Below are 24,891 nucleotides of genomic sequence, written 5' to 3' on the forward strand. Positions count from 1 at the left end.
CTCCCCACTTCCCACCCCCCACTCTCAAGCTGTTTTGGTTTCTCTTGCTTCCCTGACCACATTGGATCCTATGGCATAATCAATCGTGCTCTTGTCTGTACCCTAGGTTCCTCTACCCCTTGATTTTCCCCCATTTGCACCTTTTCTGTTACTTAGTTCAGGATTTTCACTTCTCTTGATGCCAGGTTGCAGAGCTGCTTGTGAAAATCAAGTTACTTAGTGTTCTAGAACTTCCAGGAGGTTGCAACTTAATATTTGCAGGCATTCCGGGTATAGGGCCTGGGAAGTGAGGAAAGAAATTTTACCGCTATTGTGAATAGCAGTAAATTTTACTGCTATTTTACTACCAGATTTGTGAAAGAATTGGGGTATTTAAACCAGTCCTGAGACTGAAAGTTACCAGAAAAGCAAATTACACTAAGAACAGAAACTCTAAATTCATATTGTAAGTCATTGCAGAAAAAAAAATGGGAGAGGCCCACACATATTTGAAAGACATCTGTGCAAAAAAATAAGTTTGGCTGGATAGAACAGTCACAACCGTAGTTTCATTCTGAGGATTTTATTTCAAGGTAGGAGAAAGTCTAGCGGCTGGCATTTCCCTAATTACGTATGCCTGAAGCAGTCATCGAGATAATTCTGCATGTGTCGCAAAGGAAAATATACCATAAAACGGAGTTAAACATAACAAGCAAAATTTTCTTCAGGTTTCTGTGCACTCAAGATCACAAAGACGCGTTGTCTTAACAAATCTCGCGATATTTTCGTCGTCCTCCGTGGCGGGAATATTGCGGAAGTGACGGCCCTCTGTGCGTCACGTCACTCGTCGCAAGTGTGTCGCATCCCAGAATCCTTGGAGGAGGAGTGCGTTCTCGCGGTGTGCTCGTAGTTTAGTGTGGAACATTTACGCAACTTGGTCGTGTTCTTTGCAGGGAAGCGTGCGCGTTTGTGCTTGGCCAGCCGCGGCCTCGCGCCGCAAACCTGGTCTTTTTCTATTGGGGAAAGAGCTCAAGGCGGGCTGCGCAGCGCTCCTACCCTGCTTAACCATGTTGGTGCTGTTTGAAACGTCCGTGGGCTACGCCATCTTTAAGGTAGGTGGAATATTGAGCCGTTGGAGGGGGAAGGCGGGTGTTGGGCAGGCGAAGAAACGGAGAGACTTGAAGAGAGGGTGGCACTGTTGGGGGTAGCACGGGTACCTTTTCATGTTCCCTTGTTCCAAAAGGAAGAGGAAGGCTTTGGGCCTCGGAGGCGCACGTGTCGGCGAACACGTGGCCTTGCCTTTTGGGATGCTGGGTTCTGGGTTGGAGGATTTGGCGCAATTAGAGGTGGACAGAAGCCGTATTGGGATTTTACAAGTTATGAAGGGATTTTATTCTGAGTATTTTGAAGGATGACTTCAAGGTTTTAAGGAGAGGAATGATGTACTTTGTGTTTTAATGATTACAAGGGACAGGAAAAGAAGCAAGGATTTTTTCTTTTTGCGTTAATCTAGACAAGATGAATATACTTTAAGGTTGATGTGAAGGTAAAACATCGGTAAAGTTTTAAAGGTGGAACTGACAGGATTGGCTGATGGGTTGAATGTGGGGTTTTGGTTTCATAAGTGGGTGAGTGATGATAAGGAAGAGAAGAGAAACAGGTTGTTGGGTTTTTGAACGGGGGAAACTAAAGAGTTAACAGGTTGGCCCTGTGAACCTTGCAGTATCTATTACACGTGGAAATGCAGTAGTCATTTAAAATTTGAAGCCTAGGGGAGAAATCTGGGCTAGTGGTAATCGAGTTGAGATCAGGTTGGTTTAATAGGGAAAGTTTGAAGTTAAGACTTACAGAAATGATTGAACAGTGTGACATTCATATAGTGGGATGCTTCTGAGATGTTAGGAAGAAGGAGGTAAATTGAGTGCCGCCGGCATGCCAGGCACTGTTCTGAGTTCTAGGAATACAGCAATAAAAAGCAAATTTTCGCACATGCTGATATAAGGCCCCCCCAAAAGTTAGGTAAGATGTATAGTGTGATTCTAGTTGTAAGTCAAAAAACTGTATGTGATATGGGTGTAGAAAGTCTGAAAGGACACATACCGAAGTATTGATTTGGGAGAGATCTTCACTGTCCAAGTTTCTCTCTTTTTTTTTATGCTTTTCATAATTTTTAAAGGTTTTATTTATTTATTTTTAGAGAGAGGGAAAGAGAGGGAGAGAAACATCAGTGTGTGGTTGCCTTTCACGCACCCACAACTGGGGACCTGGCCCGCAACCCAAGCATGTGCCCTGCCTGGGAATTGAACCTGCGACCCTTTCGTTCCCAGTCCGGGCTCTCGGTCCACTGAGCTACACCAGCCAGGGCCCAAATTTCTCTTCTGATATTTGAAAGTATACTTCTGTTTGCACTTACTACATTAAATACATGTTATTTTTAAGAAAATCAATAAAACAGCAATTAAAAACCAAAAGCTGCCTTTGCTCATTTTTTCTCATTGGAGTTGTCTGTAATTGCAGCATTACTCACTTTTGATTTAAGTGAAACTTTAACAATGTTTTGAAGGCAAATTGGTAACATCTGTCAACATAAAATATGCATATCCTATGTGATCAATTAAGTCCACTTCCAGTAGTTTGTTATATAGAAGTGCAACACGTGTGCATACAAAAAAGTGTTTTCTGAAGGATAAGGAAAATTTGGAAATAACCTATTTATCAAGAAAAACATAAATGATGATGTATTGATACACCAAAATTCTAGGTTGTCAAAACCTGGAATTATGGTACATCCATAATATGCTAAGTATGCAGTAGGATTACTAAAATTATACCAAATAAAATGTCACAATTAAAAAGTCTTGAAGAATATATCGCTAAATGTTAATGACTTTTGTAGATTTAAAGTACCCCTTTTTTCCTTTGCATTTTAAATTACCTTACGTCAGGATGTGACTTGGAATTGATGGTGTCTTAGTTTTAGAGAAATCAGTACTTTCTTGTTAGGTTGATTATAGCAGTAAATAACAATTTATTCTATAGAAAGTAGTTAATTGATCATACAGGATATGCATACTTCATGTTGACAGATGCTACCAAATTGCCTTCAAGAGAGTCTCTTAATCTTAATTAAATCAAGAGTGAATAAAAGTTATTTCTGTATACCTTCACCAATACTCTGTGATAAGTCAACTGCTCAAGTACAAGATAGGAAAGGATCAATCCTAATATGCATTTTTCCCCATGTTTAGCATCCCTGAAATTGGGATGTCTTACAAATTGATGGTAGATTACTTTAATTGACAGTATAAAATAATGGCATATATAATGTATTCTAAAGAAAGTCTGAATATAATGCCTTTTGGAGGGGTTAAGGGGTCCTTAAAATAGAAAGTTTTCAGTAATGATACCCCCCACATACACAGAAAATAATAAGATCTGAATTCCATCTAGTTATTAAATGTGCTATTTGAGCTACTAATTTGACTTAAAATTTATGCTTGTGAAACAACTGGTTCATTGTTTCAGAGAGAAAAATAGCTTCCACTACCCTCATTTTACATGTACAGTTGTCCTTGAAGAGTGTAAACCATATATGCTTGTCTAGGCTGTGCTGTTTAAAGAAAATTATTCAACTATTACTATTTATTACAGGTTTTGAATGAGAAGAAACTTCAAGAGGTTGATAGTTTGTGGAAAGAATTTGAAACTCCAGAAAAAGCAAATAAAATGTAAGTCATCTTTAAAACTAAGAATTTAGCAGTTCACATTTAGGTGTTCTTACATTTCTTCCCACTCCCCTTCATATGTGTTACATTCATAACACTTTTTTTAATCCTCATCCAAGGAAATGTTTACTGATTTAGAGAGAGAAACATCAATTTGTTGCCTCCTGTTGTGCCCTAACTGAGGGATTGAGTCCACAATCTAGGTGTGTGCCCTGATTGGGAATCAAACCTGCAGTCTTTTGGTGTATAGGATGATGTTCCAGCTAACTGAGCCACCTGGCCAGGGCTATATTTATAACTTTTGTTTGAAAATGTATTTCTGTAATAATGTTAGAATTAGTCTAATCATTAGATTTCCTTATTTGGAGCATAGGTCATCAGTATTAATTGGTATTAGTTGCAGACTAGATTGAGCAGCAACACAAAATTACTGTTTCGTAAGATAATTTGAAAACAGGTAGATAAAGAGCTTCCCAGACAAAAAAAGAACCCTAAAGGGTAACAAATAACAAACAGTTATTATATGAAATATTAAAGGGATTTATTTAAAAGAAAAAGATCAAAACTATGAACAATGAAATGGCAATAAGTACATATTTATCAACAACTGAATTTAAAAAACAAACCAAGCAAGAACAGATAGAATTGTGAATATGAAGAGTGATGGTTGCCAGATGGGGATGTGTGGGGAATGGGTAAAGAGGTAAGGGGATTTAGAAACTCAAATAGGTAGGTACAGAATAGCCAGGGGTATGTAAAGTACAGTATAGGAGATGGAGTAGCCAAAAAACTTATATGCATGACCCATGGATATGAACAATGGTGGGGGATTGCTGGGTGGAGGGGGGCAAAGGGAAAAAAATGAGGATAGCTGTAATGTCATGATCAGTAAAATGTAAGTATAAAAAATAAACTTAACAAAAATTAAAAAAAGAAAAATTGATTGTAAGTATAAATTTCTATTAAAAGTAATACTTGTCAAAAGTATAGACTACTGATTGATTTAACTTTTAGTTTCTCTTAAGTTAGTGGTATTCAAATGTTTTTTAATGTAATTTATAGTTTTATTTATTCTTTATGACTTCTACTTCCTAGCTCCCTCTGGAATAATAAGTAGCTAGTAAATCCTGGAAAAAGGAATACCTCAGTTTCCCAAGTTCTCTGAAGTAGAAAATAGAGTATAACGTTGATGCCCAGCTTAAGAAATGAGTGGTAGGAGAGTGAGCTGGCTTTTCAGAGTAGTCTGGGCAGCTATTTCACCAGCTGTGGATCACCTTTCGAAATAGCCCGTTTGGTGAATGTGATCCTAGCAAGGACTTAACTGATCTCTTGACATATGTGGATTTGAATTATGTATGTCCTTGGGTGCTATGGGGCATTTAATAATTCTTCTGCTAGTGCTAAGAAAAACTTACAAGAATAGAAGGAAACTATTAAAGCTTGCTGAAGAGTAATGAACTCCAAGAAATGTCATACTAAATAGTTAGAGAAACAAAATACATAGTTTGAACATTCATGGTAAAAACCCAAAATTTGGAATAAATGTCCATCAGTAGTGTAATTGTTAAACAAATTTTAGTATGTCTAGATCTCTTACAGATCTGGAAGGAGGTTCGTGATATACTGAGAAAATCGTGCTTCAGATTTTGTATAATGTCTTCCCATTTTCGCCATGTTCTTGTGCATCCTGCAGTTATGCGCATACAAAGAGATATGGACAAATGACACTTCAGAAGGGTGCAAGTAGGGGGTGTGGGGAGGCAGAAGAGAGGAAATTATTATTTTTTTTTCCTTAAATCTTTGTGTTGTTGAGTGTGTAAGGGACCACCAGGATATTCTCTGACCAGGTAAGAAAACCTTGATTAAGATCATACTGTTTTAGACACGATGGCAGGCTAGTTTTCTCTTTTTAAAGGGATGTATGCTTTAATTGACTGGGTTAACTTGATTCATTGTTGTCAATGATGTATTCTTGTTTGGACTGAATCTAAGTGATCTCACTCAAGTATTCGTCACTACCACTGAGACAACAATGAATTAAATGTATGTATTTCCATATAAAATTATGTTACTCTGCACATAAGTGTATGGGGAAGAAGAGGGTAAAATAAGAGTAATAGGAATCTAACCTGAGAATAAACTTGCTTCATGGCATTTTTACTGGATGGACAAATCAGTGCCATGAGATTGCTGACCTAAGACAGACACTTAGACCTTTTCTTAGGCCACTTGTATGCTTTATAGTAAAAGGCATCTGTGTCTAGCTTTAAGTAGCAGAGATTATATTGAAGCTTCTGCATATTTCCTGTGGTTTAGATTCATAGAACAAACCTTTTGGCTGTTCTATGTTACCTCCAAAGCCTACAGCTTTCTCTATAATAGCCCAAACATTGCTAGTGTACATTTAGAGAACTGGTCCTTTTGTGAAGAATATCTAACTTTGTACCCTGATATCCATTGATAGGAAAATTTCTTCTATTAGTGTATGCTTTGGAAACAATCTGACACTCATTTTCTAAGTATATGGCTTTTGCAGAAATCAGTGTGCCTCCATAACATTTTTTTCTTTCTTAATTCTAGAGTTAAGCTAAAACATTTTGAGAAATTTCAGGATACAGCAGAAGCATTGGCAGGTAAAGTCAAAGAGTAGCTTTTTTGTTTTTGTTTTTGTTTTTAATCTTGACAGTTTGTCGTCCTTATTTAAAAAGTTGTTTGCTTCACTTGCCTAAGTTAACCTTACTCAATGTTGTCAATGATGCATTGTTTTTTGGAATTGAATTTAAGTGATCTAACAAATTCATCACTACCACTGAGACAACATTGAGTTAGCTTTTTTCACCATAGGGCTGGTTCCCCCCCCCCATGTGAAGAGAGCTGAGAAGTGGTTAAATTGATCTCCCTGTGGAAACCAACAGCATAATGCTAAAGCACAATTCAGTAAAAGCTGTTCTACAAGGGACCCAGGTAATGTGATCAAGCACAGAGCTCAGATCATTTTAATACAAGGAAAAAGTTGAGAATAGCCAGGGATCACTGTTGAAGAAATAATAAAACAGTTCTCTAGGGATATACATTTTTAGTTTGAAAAAGCACATTATTAAAAGTTTTAGGGCCATGACTGGTGTGGCTCAGTGGGATGGGCATCATCCTGCAAACAGAAATGTCCCCAGTTGTGGGCTATATCCCTGGGTGCAGGTGTGTGGCAGGCAACTGATCAATATTTCTCTCCCTCCCTTCTCATCTCTCTAGCATAAATAAATAAACTTAAAAAATGAAAGTTTTAGGAAAACTAGTACTTCTAGGTTTGTGTGCATTTTAATATGAAAACTAAGGCATGAGAGTTATCTAAGAAGGGTGCGGTTTCACATGATTTAGAAGAATGGATGACTAATCCTTCAATTAGCCCTCATGATAGGACAGCAGACATACAGTAATAGGGTTTATTAATTTGGCTTGGCTTCAATAGTTTTTTTTGTTTGTTTTTTTAATCTTTATTGAAGGATGTGTTTATTGATTTTTAGACAGTGCAGAGGGAGGGAGGGAGGGTGGGGAATGAGAGAGATGAGAGAAAAATATCGATTGGTTGTTTTCTGTATGTGCCCTGACCAGGAATCAAACCCACAGCTTTTTGGCTTATGGGACACTGCTCCAACCAACTGAACCACCTGGCCAGAGCTTTTGAGGGATTTTGGTGTCTGCGTGTGTGTTAAATGTACTTTGAGAGAGGGAAGCATCAGTGTGTGGTTGCCTCCCGCATGCCCCCTACTGGGGACCTGGTCCAACCCAGGCATGTGCCCTAACTGGGAATCGAACTGGCGACCCTTTGGTTCACAAGCCAGAACTGAATCCACTGAGCTATACCAGCCAGGGCTTTTTTTAAAGATTTTTTAATATTAGGAAAAGAAGACCAGTTATAAAACCCTAGTCATAAATTTTTCAGTTGCTTAAATTCTCAAGTCAGCCAACTACTCGGTGATAGAATTTGAAAATGAAGAGCCATAAGGAAGAATATGGCTTAAAATTAGGCATTATTTGATAGACCCAAATAATTTTGTTCATTAGCCACAAGAGAAGGGTGTAGTTCTCTTGTGAAAATTAGGAATCCAACTAAATATGCTGGATATTAATGGGCCATCCCAATCTTGGCAGTAGGGTATGCCAAAGGAAGACCCAACAATGGGGCCGATTTTATTGTTCATTTTCCCGGTACCACTTAGTTCCCTTATAACTCCATCTGTCTTGTCCCCCTCCCCTACCCAGCAGTCAATTTTTAAATTTTTAAAAATAGTTCTAGGGCTGCTGTTTTGGTAATAAAAGTTTCATAGCAATGTAAAGCATACCTGTGGTAATTTTTGCCTGGAGAGTTTCTTTAAAGATACTTCTGTTATCACAGCTTTAAAATTAAATATGGGTAGAATTTTGGTAAAATCCCAAGCAAGGTTGTGTTAGCTATTCCCAGTTTGGCGGGAGTGCATTATTCACATTGACTGATATGTACAGCACCTTCTACAGTTTGTAAAGTATTCTAGTCCTGATCCCAAGTAGCCTGTTCAGCATTTCTTTTTGTGTATAAACTTCTTTAATCTTTTCAGGATATTTCTGACCAGTCCTTATTAAACTATTAAGTGGAGAAGTCTAACCTCTCCCTAAACATGAAGCAAGTTTTTGCTATAGCTAATAAGATGATTATATAGCGATTGTCAAAATTTGTGTTTATTGTTTCAAAATCTTAAAACAATCCTGTGAGGTAGGTAATATTACTATTTTACATATAAAACTGAGACGAGAAAAGGTATCACATTGCCCTACTAAGTGTATAATGTTATAAAATAGGTAGGGGAAATGCCATACTAGGTGAGAACCCTCTGACCCTTCCTAATCTAAGTTCCATGAGTGTAGACTATGTTGTTTACTGTCAACCCCCTAGATTTTGGCACATAAATATTTTGGGGTGGATGAATGAAAGTAGAGCTCTGTCAGGAATCTGGTTGTAGAAACTTCTACAGTCAATGCCTTTTCCCATCTATTTTTATCAGAAATTTGAAAATTGGCTTCTTACTAAGAGAACAGAGTCCTTCCTGAGAATTCAACTTCCAACTGCCTATTACAAGACAGTTTTGTGTGACAGACCAGAATTCAGTGGTTGTAGATGTCAATATGGACTAAAAAAAAACCTGTAGCCTAAGAAAGAATCTGATGGGGTGCAATGTTGATTTTATATTGGTCCTAGAAGTTCAGATACTCCACCTGCATGAAGAAGTTCACTTTTACTATTGGTCAAATTTTCAAGATGCAAGTCTTCTGAATAGTCACAGTAAACTTTGGGCCAGTGCACGTTCCCATGAAGTGAGAAAACTGCTACGGGATGAGGAACAGTGGCCAGTAGGAAAGAGAAGTAGAAGAAAGACTCAGCTTCCCTTCTCTGTCACCATCTATATATCACTTTTTAAAAGTACATGTTATAGACAGTAGTGAACACACTTTTTGATAAAGGGAAGATAAATGTAAATGTTACAGTAGATCTAGAGTAGAAAGTTTACTTTTTAAAAATTGTATTTTTAGATGGGGGAAGAGAGGGAGAGAAATTGATCAGTTGCTTCTCCTTCACACCCCATCAGAGACCAAACCACTACCCAGGCATGAGCCCTGACGGGATGGAATGGGACAACAGATGATGCTCAGCCAACTTACCACACTGGTCATGGCAAAAGTTTTACTTGAAAGAAATTGTAAAGTGCAAATGTAGATATGGAAAATTGAGAACTAGGAGCAGGAATTTCAGTAAAAGTTCTTAGTTATGAAAGATAAATTTTTAAGGAAAGAATACAACTCAATTAGAAAGGAAGGTAATTGAGGAGTCAATGTTGTACAAAATGTAAAAGGCTAGATCTCGACAAAAATAAATGGAATCTTATTTTCTTAGAATGTAGAGAACTCTGAAAGAGCTGTGTGGTAGCCAGATGTTATCTTCATCTTTAGTTTTCCCAGATAACAGATGAAATTGACTTGTAATTCAATTTCTACAAGAGAGATGGTCAGGAGGGGAAGAGCCAGGTACCTGGCTGACTGAATACTTGGCCTTAGACATTATGACACACTTCCTTTCTGACAGGCTTACTTGAAATCCAGCTACAATCCAGACAAATAACAGGAGAGGTGTTCATGTGGGTCCAGAAGAAGAAAGCATAGGTGTAAGGAAGGGTGAGAGTTATAGAAGTTGCAGGTTTAGAGGTTAACCTAAAATGAAAGCTGTCCTAAAATTGAACAGGCTGCCTTCGTAGTAAGTTCTCCATCATTGAAGGTTTATAAGCATTGGCCTGATGACACCTATGGATTGGGTATTAGAAAAGGTTAGATCCCACTCAAATATACTTAATAGCAACAGAACCTTCAAAATGAATACTTTTTTTTTTTTTTTTTTTTTTTTTTTAAACCAGAGTGTCTTGACAACATTTTAGGGTATTTCACAATCCAGAGCATCAGGCCAATCTGTCATAATATAGAATAGAGAATCTATTTGTCATTCCAAAGTACAATGTTTCTGACATGATTCTGAGTCTGAGTTCAAAAGAAGATTCATGTGGTATAGGCAAAGGAAGGCTGGATCTGGTGTAACTCCTGGTCCTGGAGTAGAAATGAGAGAGGCAAGATCAGATGATATTGTGAAATGTGTAACTTGTAAATATTTTTATGTCTATCATTTCATTTTAAAAGTAATGTTAAATTTAGCCCTTTTGAACGGGAGTATTTATTTTGCCTTTTTTTTTAACTTGAATAAGATATTAAGCTCTTAAAATTAAAAAATTGAGAGAGAGCTCTTGTTTTTCTTTTTCCTGAAAAGCATTCACAGCCCTGATGGAGGGCAAAATCAACAAGCAACTGAAGAAAGTTCTGAAGAAAATAGTTAAAGAAGCCCATGAACCCTTGGCTGTAGCTGATGCCAAACTAGGAGGGGTCATAAAGGTAAAGTTATGATTTTCTTTCATGCTTGCTGATCAGAACTCACCATAAGCATAGTGACTACAAAGCCCAGTCTTTGCAGTGAGTTGTTTGTCATGAGTTCTCATACTTTACCTTTTTTCCCTGGGCTACATAATAATTATTTTCAATATGATTATCAAGACTAAACATATACATTCATTGTAGAAAATACAAATACACCGCCCTACCTGGGTAGCTCAGTTGGTTACAGCATCATTCCAATATTCCAAGGTTGTTGCTTCAATCCCTGGTCAGGGCACATACAAGAATTGACCAGTGAACACATAAATCAGTGTAAAAACAAATCAGTGTTTCTCTCTCTCCCTCTCTCTCATTAATACATTTTTTTAAAAAGTAAAAGAAAGTACAAATATACCAAAAATTGATTCTAAAAAAATAGTTTTAACCCTACCACCCAGAGATAGTCTGTTAATACTTTGTGTATATCCTGCCATACTTTGATTTAGCTATTTCCCACCCCCGCAACATTAATGGAGTCATGACATTTCTTTCTTAGTATATGTGTTTGTAGAAAAGCACTAAAGAGGTTTGAGGGTTTTTTAAGCTAGGATTCTGAATTTAAGAGGTTTGTGTTAACATTATTTCTAATACAGTCAAGTCATAAAGTTTTCTGTGATGGTATTTTCATTTTCATCCTTTGAAGTGCCCCTAAGTCTTAGTTTATATTTACTGTTAAATGTTAACTTTCAGAATAATAAATATATACCCACAAAGGCATGCAAAATGATAGATCGTTGAATAAAGGGATTGTGGGCATCTTTAATATTTTCAGTTTATCCATTTAAAAATACAAACTATTACTCATACGTTCTAAATATTTTGTTTCTTAAACATGATGTAATATATGAAATTTTGTATATTTGTATTTGATGGGCTAGAACTGTAGATTTGTATGAAGGAGAAGCAAATACACTATAATGTGACAAAATGAAGGTATGGAGAAAAAATTTATCCTGTCCATGTGGGGTGTGTAAAACCTTAAACTGTATTATGAAAATGTGTATATGTGTGTACACATACATATTAACACATGTATGTTTGGAGATCAGGCAAGTTCAGGGTGGTATGGCCTAAAATGCTGGTGTCGATTAACATTTGCACATATTTGGAAGTACTTAAGGGATGCTTACAGTTACTTATCTGTAGGGGAAAGGCCTAAGACTCAGAATTTTGCTTTCTATTCAGTGCTCTTCTCTATAATACTGTTTATTAAACTCTTCTGTGTGTTTTACCTTTAATTTTTAAAAGAAGTTAAATAATGTAAGTAAAAGATTTCTCAAACCAACAAAAAGAACAAAACTAAGTTAAACTGTATTTATTGTTTTACAGCTTATATTTATTTAATACAAATGTTCTTGTTTTCATAGGAAAAGCTGAATCTCAGTTGCATCCATAGTCCTGTTGTCAATGAACTCATGAGAGGAATTCGTTCACAGATGGATGGATTAATCCCTGGGGTAGAACCACGTGAAATGACAGCTATGTGTCTTGGATTGGCCCACAGGTGAGATTTACTGGAAAATAAAGTTGGCTTTCATTTAATAAACAATTGTGTAGTAGTGTTACAAGCATGTTACACATACTAATTTAATTCTCATAACAATCAGTAGTAGTACCCTCATTTAACAGATGAAATGGATGCCCGAGATCAATGCAGCTGGTACGTGAGGAGGCCAGGATTTGAACCCAAGCATTCTGGCTTCATTGCTTGGACTCTAAACCTCACTGTAGGCATTCTCCACCCCCTCTGGTGTTGGATCCCACAACTTTCAGGGGGCTCGTTCGTGCGCACGCTCTCTCTCGCTCTCCCTCTCTCTCCTCTCCCTCTCTCCCCCCCTCTCTCCCCCCCTTATGTCTGCTACATCATTTCCTACTCTGTTGTCCACTTAATTTTCTCATCTGCTGTGATCTCCTTTTTGTGTATGTGTCTGTCTGTGTTGCTTGTTTTACTCTGAGTTTTATTATTATAATAAGGCTAAGAAAAGTACATTAACCTATCATTTAACCAGAAGTCCATTAGTGCTGTACTGTAATATATGTGTTCCTGAAAAGCTTGACATTCTGTGAAGTTGCATTGAAATGACAGGGTTTGTGAAGAAACAGTGAGATTAAGGGTAGACTACTCAAAACTTAGCAACTCTGTGAGCAGAGCACTATCAGAAGCAATGGCTCTGAAAAACATTAACACAGAGAAAAAAGGCATAATATAGTAAACAAAGGTCTGTACCTTCGAATAGAAAATACTGAACATAGATTGATGGAGGGTTAAAGCTCTGCTTAGTTACAGAGATAGGCAGGAAGAACTTTGTAATAAGCATTTCTAAGAGCACAAAAAACTAAACTGGGCCGATTCAAGTTTGGGATTAAATTGGCATTGATTACACCAGTGTGAACATATTCCTTAGAAGACATTTGGCAATGTGTAGAGACATGTTTGGTGGTTAGAACTTCAAGTGGGATTTGTCATTAACATAATGAATGGGTAGAGGCCAGGTATATTGCTAAACATCCTACAATGCACAGAATGCCACCCCTGTCCCCCAACAAAGACTATGGGGCTTATGATGTTAATAGTGCCAAGATTAAGAAAGCCTTATGTACAGTATTATTCCTCCATGGCTTTCTGTTTTTAGGTGTTGGAGTGCTGCATTTTTTCCCTATCTGCTGATTAGAGCATTAATATGCTGCAAAAGTAATTTATTAATCACTATGACCGGCACTACACAGCATTATCCGAGATGTCATTCATAAGTTAGTATTTCAGAACTATAGGTTACAGCAGGACAGATGTATTATTTTTTTATTAAATGTGTACTTTCTGATGCTGCAGCTGATTTTCCCATGTTGAAAAATTAAAAAATGGTATAGCTCTGAGGGAGGGAGGGATTTTAAAAACTTTTAAGATGTTAGTTAAATGCTTTTCATCAATGCTATTTAGCAATTTGTTATTTTCTTCCTTCTCCCCAGCTTGTCCCGTTACAGATTGAAATTTAGTGCTGACAAAGTGGACACAATGATTGTCCAGGCAATTTGTAAGTATAGTGCATATGAGATCTATTCTGTCTGTTCTGCATGGTGTTTTTCCTACTATTAAAACTGGATCTTTTATAATTCTCTAGAGAAAGCCAGGTTAACTAGAATTTTTCCAGACTTTTAAAATTTATTTTTAAAGAGAGGGGGAGGGAAGGAGAAAAGGGACCAAACCTGCAACCCAGGCATATTCCCTGACCGGGAATATAAACCACTAGCTTGGTGGGACAGCGCCCAACCAATAGAGCCATACCTGTCAAGGGGAATAACCAGAATTCTTAATAAGAAATTGATCCACATTAGAAAAAGGAAGAACTACCCATAATTTGGCTACTAGGAGATAATTGTGAATTACACCGTTAATGTAAACCAATTCATTTGTCTTTTTCCATGAAAAATTCTAAAACCATAGTGGGATCTGTATTGTGTTGTGTTTTGGTTTTTTTGGCCTGGCTTTATTAGTTTATTCTCCCGTATCATTAAATGAATTTTTGAAATGTCAGAGTCTTAATTCTCAATTTAAAAAATCCATTTAAACAGTGATTGCATTTCTGGGTATATACCCAAAAGAATTGAAAGCAGGTACTCAAACAAATTACAAGATACCCCTGTTTATAGCAGCATTATTTACAATAGCCACAAGGTAGAAGTAACCCACTGAGAGATGAATGGATAAACAAAATATGGTATATATGTATAATAAAATATTCTTTAAAAGGAATGACATTCTAATACATGCTACATACAACATGGATGAATTTTGAGAACATTATGCTAAGTGACATAAGTTACACACACAGACAAGGGCTGTGTGGTACCTAGAATAGGAAATTCATAGAGACGGTAGAAGAGATTACTAGGGCCTAGGGGAAAGTGTGGGTGGAGGGTTAATGAGTACAAAGTTTCAGTTTGGGATGAAGACAGTTCTGGCAATGGATAGTGGTGGTAATGGTTGTATAACATTGTGAATGTACTTGATGCCACTGAAATTTATACTTGAAAATCATTAAAGTGGTAGATTTTATAGATGTTTTGCTACAATTAAACCATTTAACTTCATGGGTTTTTTGTGTGTTTTTTTGTTTGTTTGTTTTTTCATTTTAATCTCCTGCAGCCTTGTTGGATGACTTAGATAAAGAACTAAACAACTACATTATGCGGTGTAGAGAATGGTATGGCTGGCATTTTCCCGAATTAGGAAAAATTATTTCAGATAACTTAACATACTGCAAGTGTTTGCAGAAAGTTGGTGAGTTAACTTTATGTCTTAAGACATTGAAAATTATTTGCATCCGAAAACATGAGTTACAATCTTTTTCCTTAACAAACTTCCCAGAGTTTTTAATAACTTATGTTTTAGGAGTGTAGCCATATTAATATCTCTTAGATTTTAAAAACAAAATTAACTTTAACTTTGATTTTGAGAGCCTGTACTACAGAATGTTGGTCTCTAATTCGGTTTTTCTTAAAATGGGTTTTTCTGGTGAATGTGTCTCATAATTTGCCATTAATAGGGACAATTGTAGGTGGGGGGGTATCCTGAAGCATATTAATAATTAACATTAATGGTAATATTGCTATCTGTAGCAATATGTTCTGTACTAATAAAATAGTAATATTAGAGGATGCGGGGTATTAATAAACGAGTTATACTACATTTTACAATATTACTCCAAGAATTCATGGTCCTAGCTTCAGTATAATCTTAACTACAAATTGTCACAATGTCATTAGTCCTATTGAATGGGGTATTTTGGGGGGTTTTTGATGGTGGTGGTTGGTTGCTTTCTCTTTTGAGGGAGATGATGGGGAGAGATTACAATCTCTAAAATCAAGCCTTTACACCGGGAAAATTACTAGGTCAAACTTGTTCGCTTTTTGTTTTGTTTAGGCACCCTTTTCATTGGTTTATCTCTACTTTTTCTTTTGACTTTGGTGGATTTTGTATAATTTGTTGAAGAGTGATTCTCCTTCATCCTCTGCAAACATTTCATAGGCGATAGGAAGAATTATGCCTCGGCTCAACTTGCTGAATTACTGCCAGAGGAAGTTGAAGCAGAAGTGAAAGCAGCTGCAGAGATATCTATGGGAACAGAGGTTTCAGAAGAAGATATTTGCAACATTCTGCATCTCTGCACTCAGGTAAACTATGCACATAGAGAAACTAGTTGTGATACCAGCACTGTAATAATAATTTTCTGATGGCAATGATGATTTTTAAACTTATTGTTCACCTGATGAAAAATGTGAGGGTGTTCAGTCACTACCTCATCTGATGCCATCTTGATTTATATACTTAGAGAAATGTATACTAAAATAAATTTAAGAGTACTAATATATTTGTATTGTTACATTGTCAGAATAAATTCATTAAGAAGGCAGAAGATAACTTGAGTTATTTAATTCTAACTTTTATGTTTATAGCCTGTAGTGACTTTTTCTTTCTCCTTTGGAGATAGCTGTATAAGAATCAGAGGGTGACACAAATGTCCTTGGAGGTTTTTAAAGTAATAGTAATATTGGCTAACATTTTTAGTAGTATACTAAGTTGTTTAAATACATTATCTACCAAAAAAATCTTCACAGCAGCCATTTTAAAGGAAACTGAGGTAAGGAGAGCTTAGTTTTCCCAGGATTGCACAGCTGCCCTAATGATAGGTGTAGAACTCCAGTGCTTTAGACATGTGAATTTTATCCTGTTTTTGCTCTTAATCATTTATTAGTTACTCATTTTTGTTCCTTATATTAGGTGATTGAAATCTCAGAATATAGAACCCAGCTCTATGAATACCTACAAAACCGAATGATGGCCATTGCACCCAATGTTACCGTCATGGTTGGGGAATTGGTTGGAGCACGACTTATTGCTCATGCAGGTGATGATTTTAATTAATTTGTAAACATGGGTATTTAGAATTTAGTGTTCTAACAAGGATTTGTTTTTAATCTTTAAATTACAGTTGTTAAAGAAATTTTAAATAATAGAAGTAGTAGGTAGTATATGGGCGAGGACTAAGGACCAGTGTTCAATGATGATTTTTATTTGTATGCCTGAATTCTTTTTGGATAATGAAGGCATCTTTAGTCACTACCTCTTCTGAGACACTTGTCCATTGTCAGAAGTTTGTTGTGGTTAAGTAGAATAGTCATATGAACGCAAGAAGATAAATTAGTTAATACTTCATAATATTACAGCGTCATCAACTGATATTTGCCAGGGGTTTAGGGGGTTGGGTGAAAAAGTTAAAGGAATTAAGAAGTACAAATTGGTAATTAAAGAATAGTCACAAGGATGTAAAAGTACAACACAGAATATAGTCAATACTATTGTAATAACTGCTAAGGTGCCAGGTGAGTACCTGAAATGTCGGGGTATCAAATGCATGACTGGCTAACCATAATGCTGTACACCTGAAACTAATATAAAATAATGGTTGAAGGTCAACTTTCATTGAAAAATTAAATTAAAAAAACTCACTGGATTAAAATTTGAATAGTTTTAAGAATTCACAATAGGTGGTGATGATACAGCTATGCACTGCTATGTGACAGGGATATGTTCTGAGGAATGTATCATTGTTAGGCCATTTCATCATTGTGTGGTCATCATGAAATGCACAAATCTATTTAGATAGTATAGCCTACTACAAACCTAGGCTATATGGCATACCATTGTCATATATGGAGTCCATCATTAACTGAAACATCATTGAGAATGTTTCACAATTGAATATGCTGTTTTATATTTTAATGTATTTGGCATAAAATATATTTTAAATGAGGGAGTTATATATAATAAAACTTTAATGCATGTGTATGGTGATATTATAAAGATGGATGCTACACAAATGGTATAATTGAATACTCGTGATACAGTGAGATACTAGTTCATTATTTTATATTACTGGCCATCACAGAAGATCTTAATGTGTCACCCATAGCAAAGTATTTAAATTAGAATAGACCCTTCGTTGATCACATACGTCATTCAGATATCCTCAGCTGCAAGAATGGTATCACTTAGGCTGTAGGTCTTGTGTTTGGTGTATGGAACTTTGAAATAATTAAAAATTGATTTCTTGTAACTACTTCTTTTATTTTGAAGGTTCTCTCTTGAATTTGGCCAAACATGCAGCTTCTACAGTTCAGATTCTTGGAGCGGAAAAGGCCCTTTTCAGAGCTCTGAAGTCTAGACGAGATACCCCTAAGTATGGTCTCATTTATCATGCTTCACTTGTAGGCCAGACAAGTCCCAAACACAAAGGAAAGGTAAGTTAGTTGTTCTGAGGTAGGCCTTTTTCTCTTTTTTCCCCTCCAAATAACCCATTTTCCTCTTACTCTATAGTATGCAATAAATCTATTTTTTTCTCATTGACTAGAGAACGGTGAATTCTTTAAGTAAAAAGCACTTTGTATACGGAAAGAAAAAGTTTAAAGAAAGTATATTGGACCTGTTAAAGCTATTTTCGTTCACTGTGTTAGTGTTTTCCTAGAGTTTACCTGTTGGTAAGGAAGGAGTGGGTGGCACATCAAAAGTCCTGACTGGTGTGGCTCAGTGGGTTGGGTGTCATCCCACAAACTGAAAGGTCACTATTTCAGTTGTTGGTCACAGCACAGGCCTGGGTTACAGGGTAGGGTCCCCCTCTGGGCGCATATGAGAGGCAACCGATGGGTGTTTCTTTCCGTCTCTTCATCTGTCCCTTTCTCTCTCTATGAAATTCAGAGCAGAGAGGAGAAAAAAAGGGTTTAATACAATAAAATCTTAATTAGCTTGAAAAGGGGACTACACTTTTTCTTGTTGATCTCATGGTGTAGAACTAATGTCCCTGGATAGAAACTAAAAGGGGGCTTTGGAAAAATAGTTTGTGCTCATTTTAGATGTGAACCACTAAAAGATCTTTTCATTTACTAAAATGACGGTGGTAATATATAACATGTTAGCCATTATATTGCGGCAAAGATTTCAGATATAAGATAGATGGCTTGAGTTGTATGATTCAGAATACTTTTGTAATTCCTGGTTTGAATAAAATCCTAGTGTGAATGTTTCTGACTTCAAGTTCTCTATTAGATTTCTCGAATGTTGGCAGCCAAAACTGTTTTGGCTATCCGGTATGATGCTTTTGGTGAAGATTCCAGTTCTGCAATGGGAGTTGAGAACAGAGCCAAATTAGAGGCCAGGTTGAGGGCCTTGGAAGATAGAGGGGTAAGAAATGCACCATGCCTATTGAAGTGTTACCTGTCGAAAATTAATCAACTATAAGTAGTTTATGTACTTACTCTACCTGCTAAACAGTTTTATAATATATTTTAATGTGTCTAATATATTTTTGTGCCCAGTGTTAACAGTTTTCCTTATATTTACCAATAATTGATATATATATTAGAGTATATACTGTAAAGGGATTATGCCTTAGAATATTAATGATTTTTCTTTTCTTAGATAAGGAAAATAAGTGGAACAGGAAAAGCATTAGCAAAAGCAGAAAAGTATGAACATAAAAGGTGAGTACATGGGGAGGATGGATGGACAGTTCCTGCTTATTTAAGTGTTAAATGTTTTGTATTGTAAACAGAAGCAATTCCTTCTGTTCCTTCCCCCTTTTTGCCATTTACCGTTTTTCCTATTTAGTTCTGGTTTTTAATCAAAAACACATATTTACACTGTAATCAGCGCATATATTTGTTTTGGCTTTTTTCTTAATATTTACCTTACTCATTTCCAAGTGTTGATAGTAAATATTTGTCATTCATAGTTCCTGTATAGTATGCCATGTATCAAAAAGAATATTCATTCAGAATTAATCTAGCCTAGTTTTTTAAGAGACAAAAGGCAAAAAGAAAAGTCTAAAAATAACTAAGAGGCATGGTAAAGTTTTTAGACCTCACCATAAAATTAACAAGAAGATATTTGTGGGAAGAGGTGTTTTGGTTATTATTTGAGGTGATGCTTAATACTGATGAGGTTGTTATGGTGGAGGTGGAATGTGGGACAGCTTTTCTGGGAACAGACTATGCATCAAAAGCCTTAAAAATATGTTTAAATGCAAACATTCAGAAAAAAATGTTTTCTTTTATAGTTCGTGTATTTTCCAAGTCTGATTTGTAGTCCTTAGCTGACAAATGTCGGTCTTTGTTTTTTAAATTATAGGTGGTTTTAATCTGTAAAAGTGAAAGTCATGAGCCTATAAGTCAGCTTAAGAAATAGAATGCTCCTTAGCTTGTTTTGTATAATTTTTAATACTTTCTTGTCATTATGCTTGTAACTTCAAACACGTGTATTTAAAACACCAGTTATGAGAGTAAACCTGATTGAGGTCTTTTGGTTTGGTTGGTTTTCACTGAGTTTACCTTAAATTGGTAAGGTAAATCACCAATTTAACTTAAAAACTTAAATTGGTTCAGTTTTTGCTTTTCTGGTATGTAATCATATGGTGTAAAGCGATTTTCTCCCATTTTTCCTCTTTGGCGATTGACTATTTTTCTACACCAGAGTCACATTGGTTACTCAGAATTCATTTAGCTCAGCACTTCTCTCAAAGTGTAATTGACCTACCTGGAATATATTAATACGTCTTTTCCTTTTGGAAACTTAGTTTTTATAAAGTGCCCCAAAGCCACTAAAATGAAACAGCAGTTTATAAAGCTCATGTAAGTATTAATCTAATGGCATTTTGTTTAAATCTCTTTGGAGTTATTGCAGTTGCAAATATTTGTAGAGATTTTTTAAAACTCTTTTGCTCTTTCAGTGAGGTGAAGACTTATGATCCTTCTGGTGACTCCACACTGCCAACCTTTTCTAAAAAACGCAAGATAGAACAGGTGGATCAAGAGGATGAAGTAATTGAAAAGAAGGCCAAAAAATCTAAGGTTAAAGTTAAAGGTTAGTTTGAATTTTTAAATGTCATTTATTCTCTTACTCCTTGAGTTCAGGCTTGATGAGTCTGAAAGTGTATGTCATTGGACTTGATTATGAAATCACTCATGTTGAAAGCTAGTAGTATTTTGATAAGCATTGTGTTCTCTCAGAATAGATAGGATATTGTTAAATTTATCAGATTTCATAGAAGAATGTGAGAAGCATTTCTATGAATATTGGAATTGCATATTTTACTAAGTATACTAATGAGCTATTTTCAGAATCAGCTTTAATTAGAAGAAAAAAATACGTGTTTTCTAAATAAGTTATTGAGATATTTTTGTTACACAGTTAAGTATAGAATTGATGCAGCAGTGGTTTTCTTCGGTGTTCCTGTTCTATAGAGTGGACTAGAGAGAGTGATAACATATTAGGTAGCCTGCCATTATAGTAGTATTTAAAAGGTGCTCTCCAGTAAACTAGGCTGTCTTACAGAATTGGTAAGCAAGTAACCCCATCCATTTATTAGCTGGACCTATGTTGAGTGGCTACCAGATAGTCTTGTGAGACAGGCATTAAAGCAATGACTGACTTAATTTTTGGTTTCTAAATAGCTCAGTGGTCAAAAATGTGTTATCAGCAAATGTGGACTCCTGCCCTAGATGAAGCAAACATTTCTTCAACTACTGTGCTTTTATTTTCTTATTGAACAGTAAGGAGCTCTCTAAACCCATTGGTAATATTTGAAAACATCAAACTCCAGATTTATATGTTCACTTATAAATCCAATAAGCTTTTCAAACTTAACATTCATGGATCCTTGCCACTCCCAGGCTGTTGCTCCACAGTTTCCCCCATCTTAACAAATGGCAGTTCTCATTACTTTGACCTTTAATTCTTGGATCATTTCTCCTATAACCCAAATCTGTTCTTGCAGAAAGTCCTCTTTAATTCTACTTTGAAAGTATCCAGAACCTAACCACCTGTAATACCTACCACTTCCTAATGTAACAGCCACACTGCTCTTCTTAGTATTCATTGAACCTGCTATCCATCCTTTTCTTCCAGATTGTCCTTAGCATTTGTTATCTCTGCCTAGAATGTTTTCCTCAAGATTTTTGCATTATTCACTTACATCTTCTAGGTGTTTGCCTGACTTCTGTGTAAAATGTCACTTCTGTGTAAAATTTGGACATTTTACACAGAGGAGTTCCTTTTCCTGCTTTATTTTTATCCATGGCACTGATTCTGTGTAAAAGACTGTATAGTGAGTGTGCCGTGTCGCTCCCCTTCTACTAAAATAAAAGATTCATAAGGACAGAGATTTTTGGTCTGTTTTGTGCCTTGCTCTATCTTCGAGTGATAAGAATAGAGCCTAGTATATAGTAGATGCTATGGTGAATGAATTTCTGATGATAGCTACCTATTACTCTTTGTTCTAATGTGCCAGGCATGGTGCAAAGTATTTTGTATGTGTTATCTCACTAAATCTTAGTAATCCAATGAGATACACATTACTAAATTTTAACTTTATGTTAAAATTGACTTTATGGAGGTTAAATGGCTTACTCAGGGCCATTGCTTACTCAGGAAATTGACTTTATGGAGGTTAAATGACTTACTCAGGGCCATTGCTTAGGTTGAATTAATGCATGTCTTGACTCTATAGCACAAACTCTTAAATTTCTAATATAATTGACTATCTTCCAAAAAACTGGGTGTGTGGATGAGATGATCTGTTTTAATTCTAATACCTATGCATAACTACATGATTATGAGAAATGTACTTCTCTCTGAGCTTTATATCATTTGTAAAGTTAGTGGTACTACAGTAAGTAAGTGTTGAAAGGACCTTTTCAGTTAAAAATTATATAAAACACTGGATGATTGACCAGAGTGACAGGAAAAAACTAAGATTCAAATCATTTGGGGGGGACTGAGGTCTGTTAATTGTTAATTATTTCACCATATTAATTGTTTTACCTTTACATTTACCCTATTCAGTTGAAGAAGTAGTAGAAGAAGAAGAAGAAGAACAAGCAGAAGCAGTGCTAGTGGTGGAAGAGCAGGAGATATCTGTGAAGAAGAAGAAGAAAAAGGACAAGAAGAAACACATTAAGGAAGAACCACTTTCTGAGGAAGAACCATGCACCAGCACAGCAATTCCTGTATGTTTGTTTTTAATGTCCACTACTTTATTGGCATGGGCAGTGTTTCCATATTTTATTCTACTCTGTATATCAGAAATGACCAAGCAGTTAAAAAATAATTTTCTTCATGGCGAGGTAAAAATAAAATGGCATTATTGTATTTATTATGAAAGGCTATTTCTTTTATTATAAAATGGGCTTGCTATCAATAAGGAAGAGAATAAAATCTAAGAAATAAATCTACTTTCCTTTTTTGAGGTAAAGTTATTACCCATACATTAACAACTCTCTCAAAAGCATTCTTGGTTATTTTCAGAGTCCAGAGAAAAAGAAGAAAAAGAAAAAAAAGAAAAATAATGAGGACTAATGGAAAGGAATCATAATTGAATAACCTGGATACATCGTGCTTACGATTCAGTCAGGAATATACCACAGATGCTTTCTAAAATAAGCAAGGATGAACAAAGATTGGATGGATGAAACAGGGATTATTCATCTATAGCTTTTCAAGCCTGTTTGTGTCCTGACATCAGCTGTTAACTTTATTAATGTCATTATTTCTTAGTCTTTGTTATATAAATAAAAATATTTTCTTTGTATTTTAAGGCAGTTCTGTGATCTCTATTTTATTTAATTGTATCTGAATTACTGTTTCGATTATTGTATCTGAAAAGAGAATTGTGAATCATTAATTTGAAACTTACCCTTTGGTGAGGCAGGGATTAGACGGACCAATTTAAGAATCTAATATGTTTCTGTTGTCCCTCTAGACTTTTTTTTTCCCTTTTCTCCTCTCTTTCTCCCTCTTTATTTAAATAAAGCTGTGTTTTGTGTTCAAAATTTTAAAATTAAGTGAGCAGACATTTTGGGCATCTCTTTAGAAAGAATAAAAATTGTGTCCCTAGTTTTATTCACTTGGTTTGCAGTTTCAAAAAGTACAACAAAAAAGTTATTACTAATCTAGACCCTGATTTGTTTCTAAAGTAATCTAATACAAACTCATTTTATAGTAAAGAATGGGGGAGAAAGGGGAAAACAAATTGTGCAAAAAAATAAAGTGCCGGTAGACATGAGGTATAAACCAGCACATAGAGCACTAAAAGAAACCTTTATTTCTAAAAGATAGTGTTTAATATGTGAACAAGCAGCCTGACTGACTGCCGTATAGTCATGACAGTCACAACTTTCATAGGCCTGTTATGTTTTGCATTTCTATTTAGGCCAGGAGCAACGATGCTCCTGATAGTGCTGATACCCAGTTCAGTAAAAGCATTCAGGGGTTTGAGGTAGTTAGAATGGTTATAACTTTGAGTTCCATCTCTGCTTTTAATGTAACTCTGGGCAAGTGAACAGCCCCTCTTTGCTTTTCTTATTTGTAAGTCAGGAATAATGGTCAACTTTACCTCTCATAACTCGTTTGGAGAAAATAAGATGGTACAAATTTCAGAAATGTAAGTACATTTCAAATTTAGGTATTTTGATTGACATAAATGCAGCATGAAATACATGTAGCCATCTGTAGACAAAATTCTAAAATACAAAGCTGGTTCTATTTCCCCCAAGACAGTGTTGTTATTTTGCCTCACCCAGACACTTCATAAACAAATTTTTATTTTCAACAACTTTTACACAAAAGTGTCCCATAGACTGCCAGGGGTGGTGTATAGTCAAAGCTTTATATCTGAAACAAGATACACTTGGAGATTACTAAACTCCTAGTCAATTTGAGTGGTCCACAGGCCTGGGAAAAACTTAAGTTGAATCACAAAGCTATCAGCTTTCTTAAATGCTAAAGTCTGAACTGTTTAAATTGTTAACCAAAAGGTGAGTTAGGTTCTTTGTGCTAAAAATGAAGTACTTGTCCTATTGTAGAGCTTTGGGAACTTGGTCTGAAATGGGAAGCTGGGGTGAATTTTATATACCTAATTTTGGTTAGTAAATTTGAAGAATTTTTTTTGCAATGGCCACATAAAATAACCTCTGCTTAAATAACTTATTCTTCATTGTACTGTACCCCTTTCTCTTCAAAAAAGTAAATTTGTATTTTCTGGTTTAAACTAACTTTTATATATCTCTACTGTCTTCTGGGTCCTCACTATGCTTATCAAGGCCTTGGTTGAACCATCTTCTCTAGAGCTCCAACCTC

The 24,891-nt window shown here is 35.8% G+C and overlaps 1 protein-coding gene and 4 non-coding genes across 5 annotated transcripts; all 5 read left to right on the plus strand.

Annotated features, from left to right (window-relative positions):
* Positions 1 to 832: 832 nt before the first annotated feature.
* NOP58 (NOP58 ribonucleoprotein) lies at positions 833 to 23,350 on the plus strand. The gene is made up of 15 exons (XM_045847641.1): positions 833 to 1,091; positions 3,631 to 3,707; positions 6,285 to 6,337; positions 10,546 to 10,667; positions 12,074 to 12,210; positions 13,674 to 13,738; positions 14,851 to 14,985; positions 15,733 to 15,878; positions 16,486 to 16,612; positions 17,842 to 18,005; positions 18,808 to 18,942; positions 19,180 to 19,241; positions 20,486 to 20,619; positions 22,600 to 22,763; positions 23,062 to 23,350. The coding sequence occupies exons 1-15, from the start codon at positions 1,047 to 1,049 to the stop codon at positions 23,110 to 23,112; spliced, it is 1,617 nt and encodes a 538-aa protein (XP_045703597.1). The 5' UTR covers positions 833 to 1,046; the 3' UTR covers positions 23,113 to 23,350.
* LOC123824503 lies at positions 5,653 to 5,741 on the plus strand. The gene has a single exon (XR_006786708.1). It is a non-coding gene; the product is annotated as a small nucleolar RNA SNORD70 (small nucleolar RNA).
* Positions 6,444 to 6,529, plus strand: LOC123824504. Its single transcript, XR_006786709.1, has one exon. It is a non-coding gene; the product is annotated as a small nucleolar RNA SNORD70 (small nucleolar RNA).
* LOC123824507 lies at positions 15,936 to 16,020 on the plus strand. Its single transcript, XR_006786712.1, has one exon. It is a non-coding gene; the product is annotated as a small nucleolar RNA SNORD11B (small nucleolar RNA).
* On the plus strand, positions 16,759 to 16,842 carry LOC123824506. Its single transcript, XR_006786711.1, has one exon. It is a non-coding gene; the product is annotated as a small nucleolar RNA SNORD11 (small nucleolar RNA).
* Positions 23,351 to 24,891: the final 1,541 nt, after the last annotated feature.

The sequence above is a fragment of the Phyllostomus hastatus genome, unplaced genomic scaffold (genome assembly GCF_019186645.2).
Source record: "Phyllostomus hastatus isolate PE091 unplaced genomic scaffold, TTU_PhHast_1.1 phas_contig_57, whole genome shotgun sequence".
Lineage (NCBI taxonomy): Eukaryota > Metazoa > Chordata > Mammalia > Chiroptera > Phyllostomidae > Phyllostomus > Phyllostomus hastatus.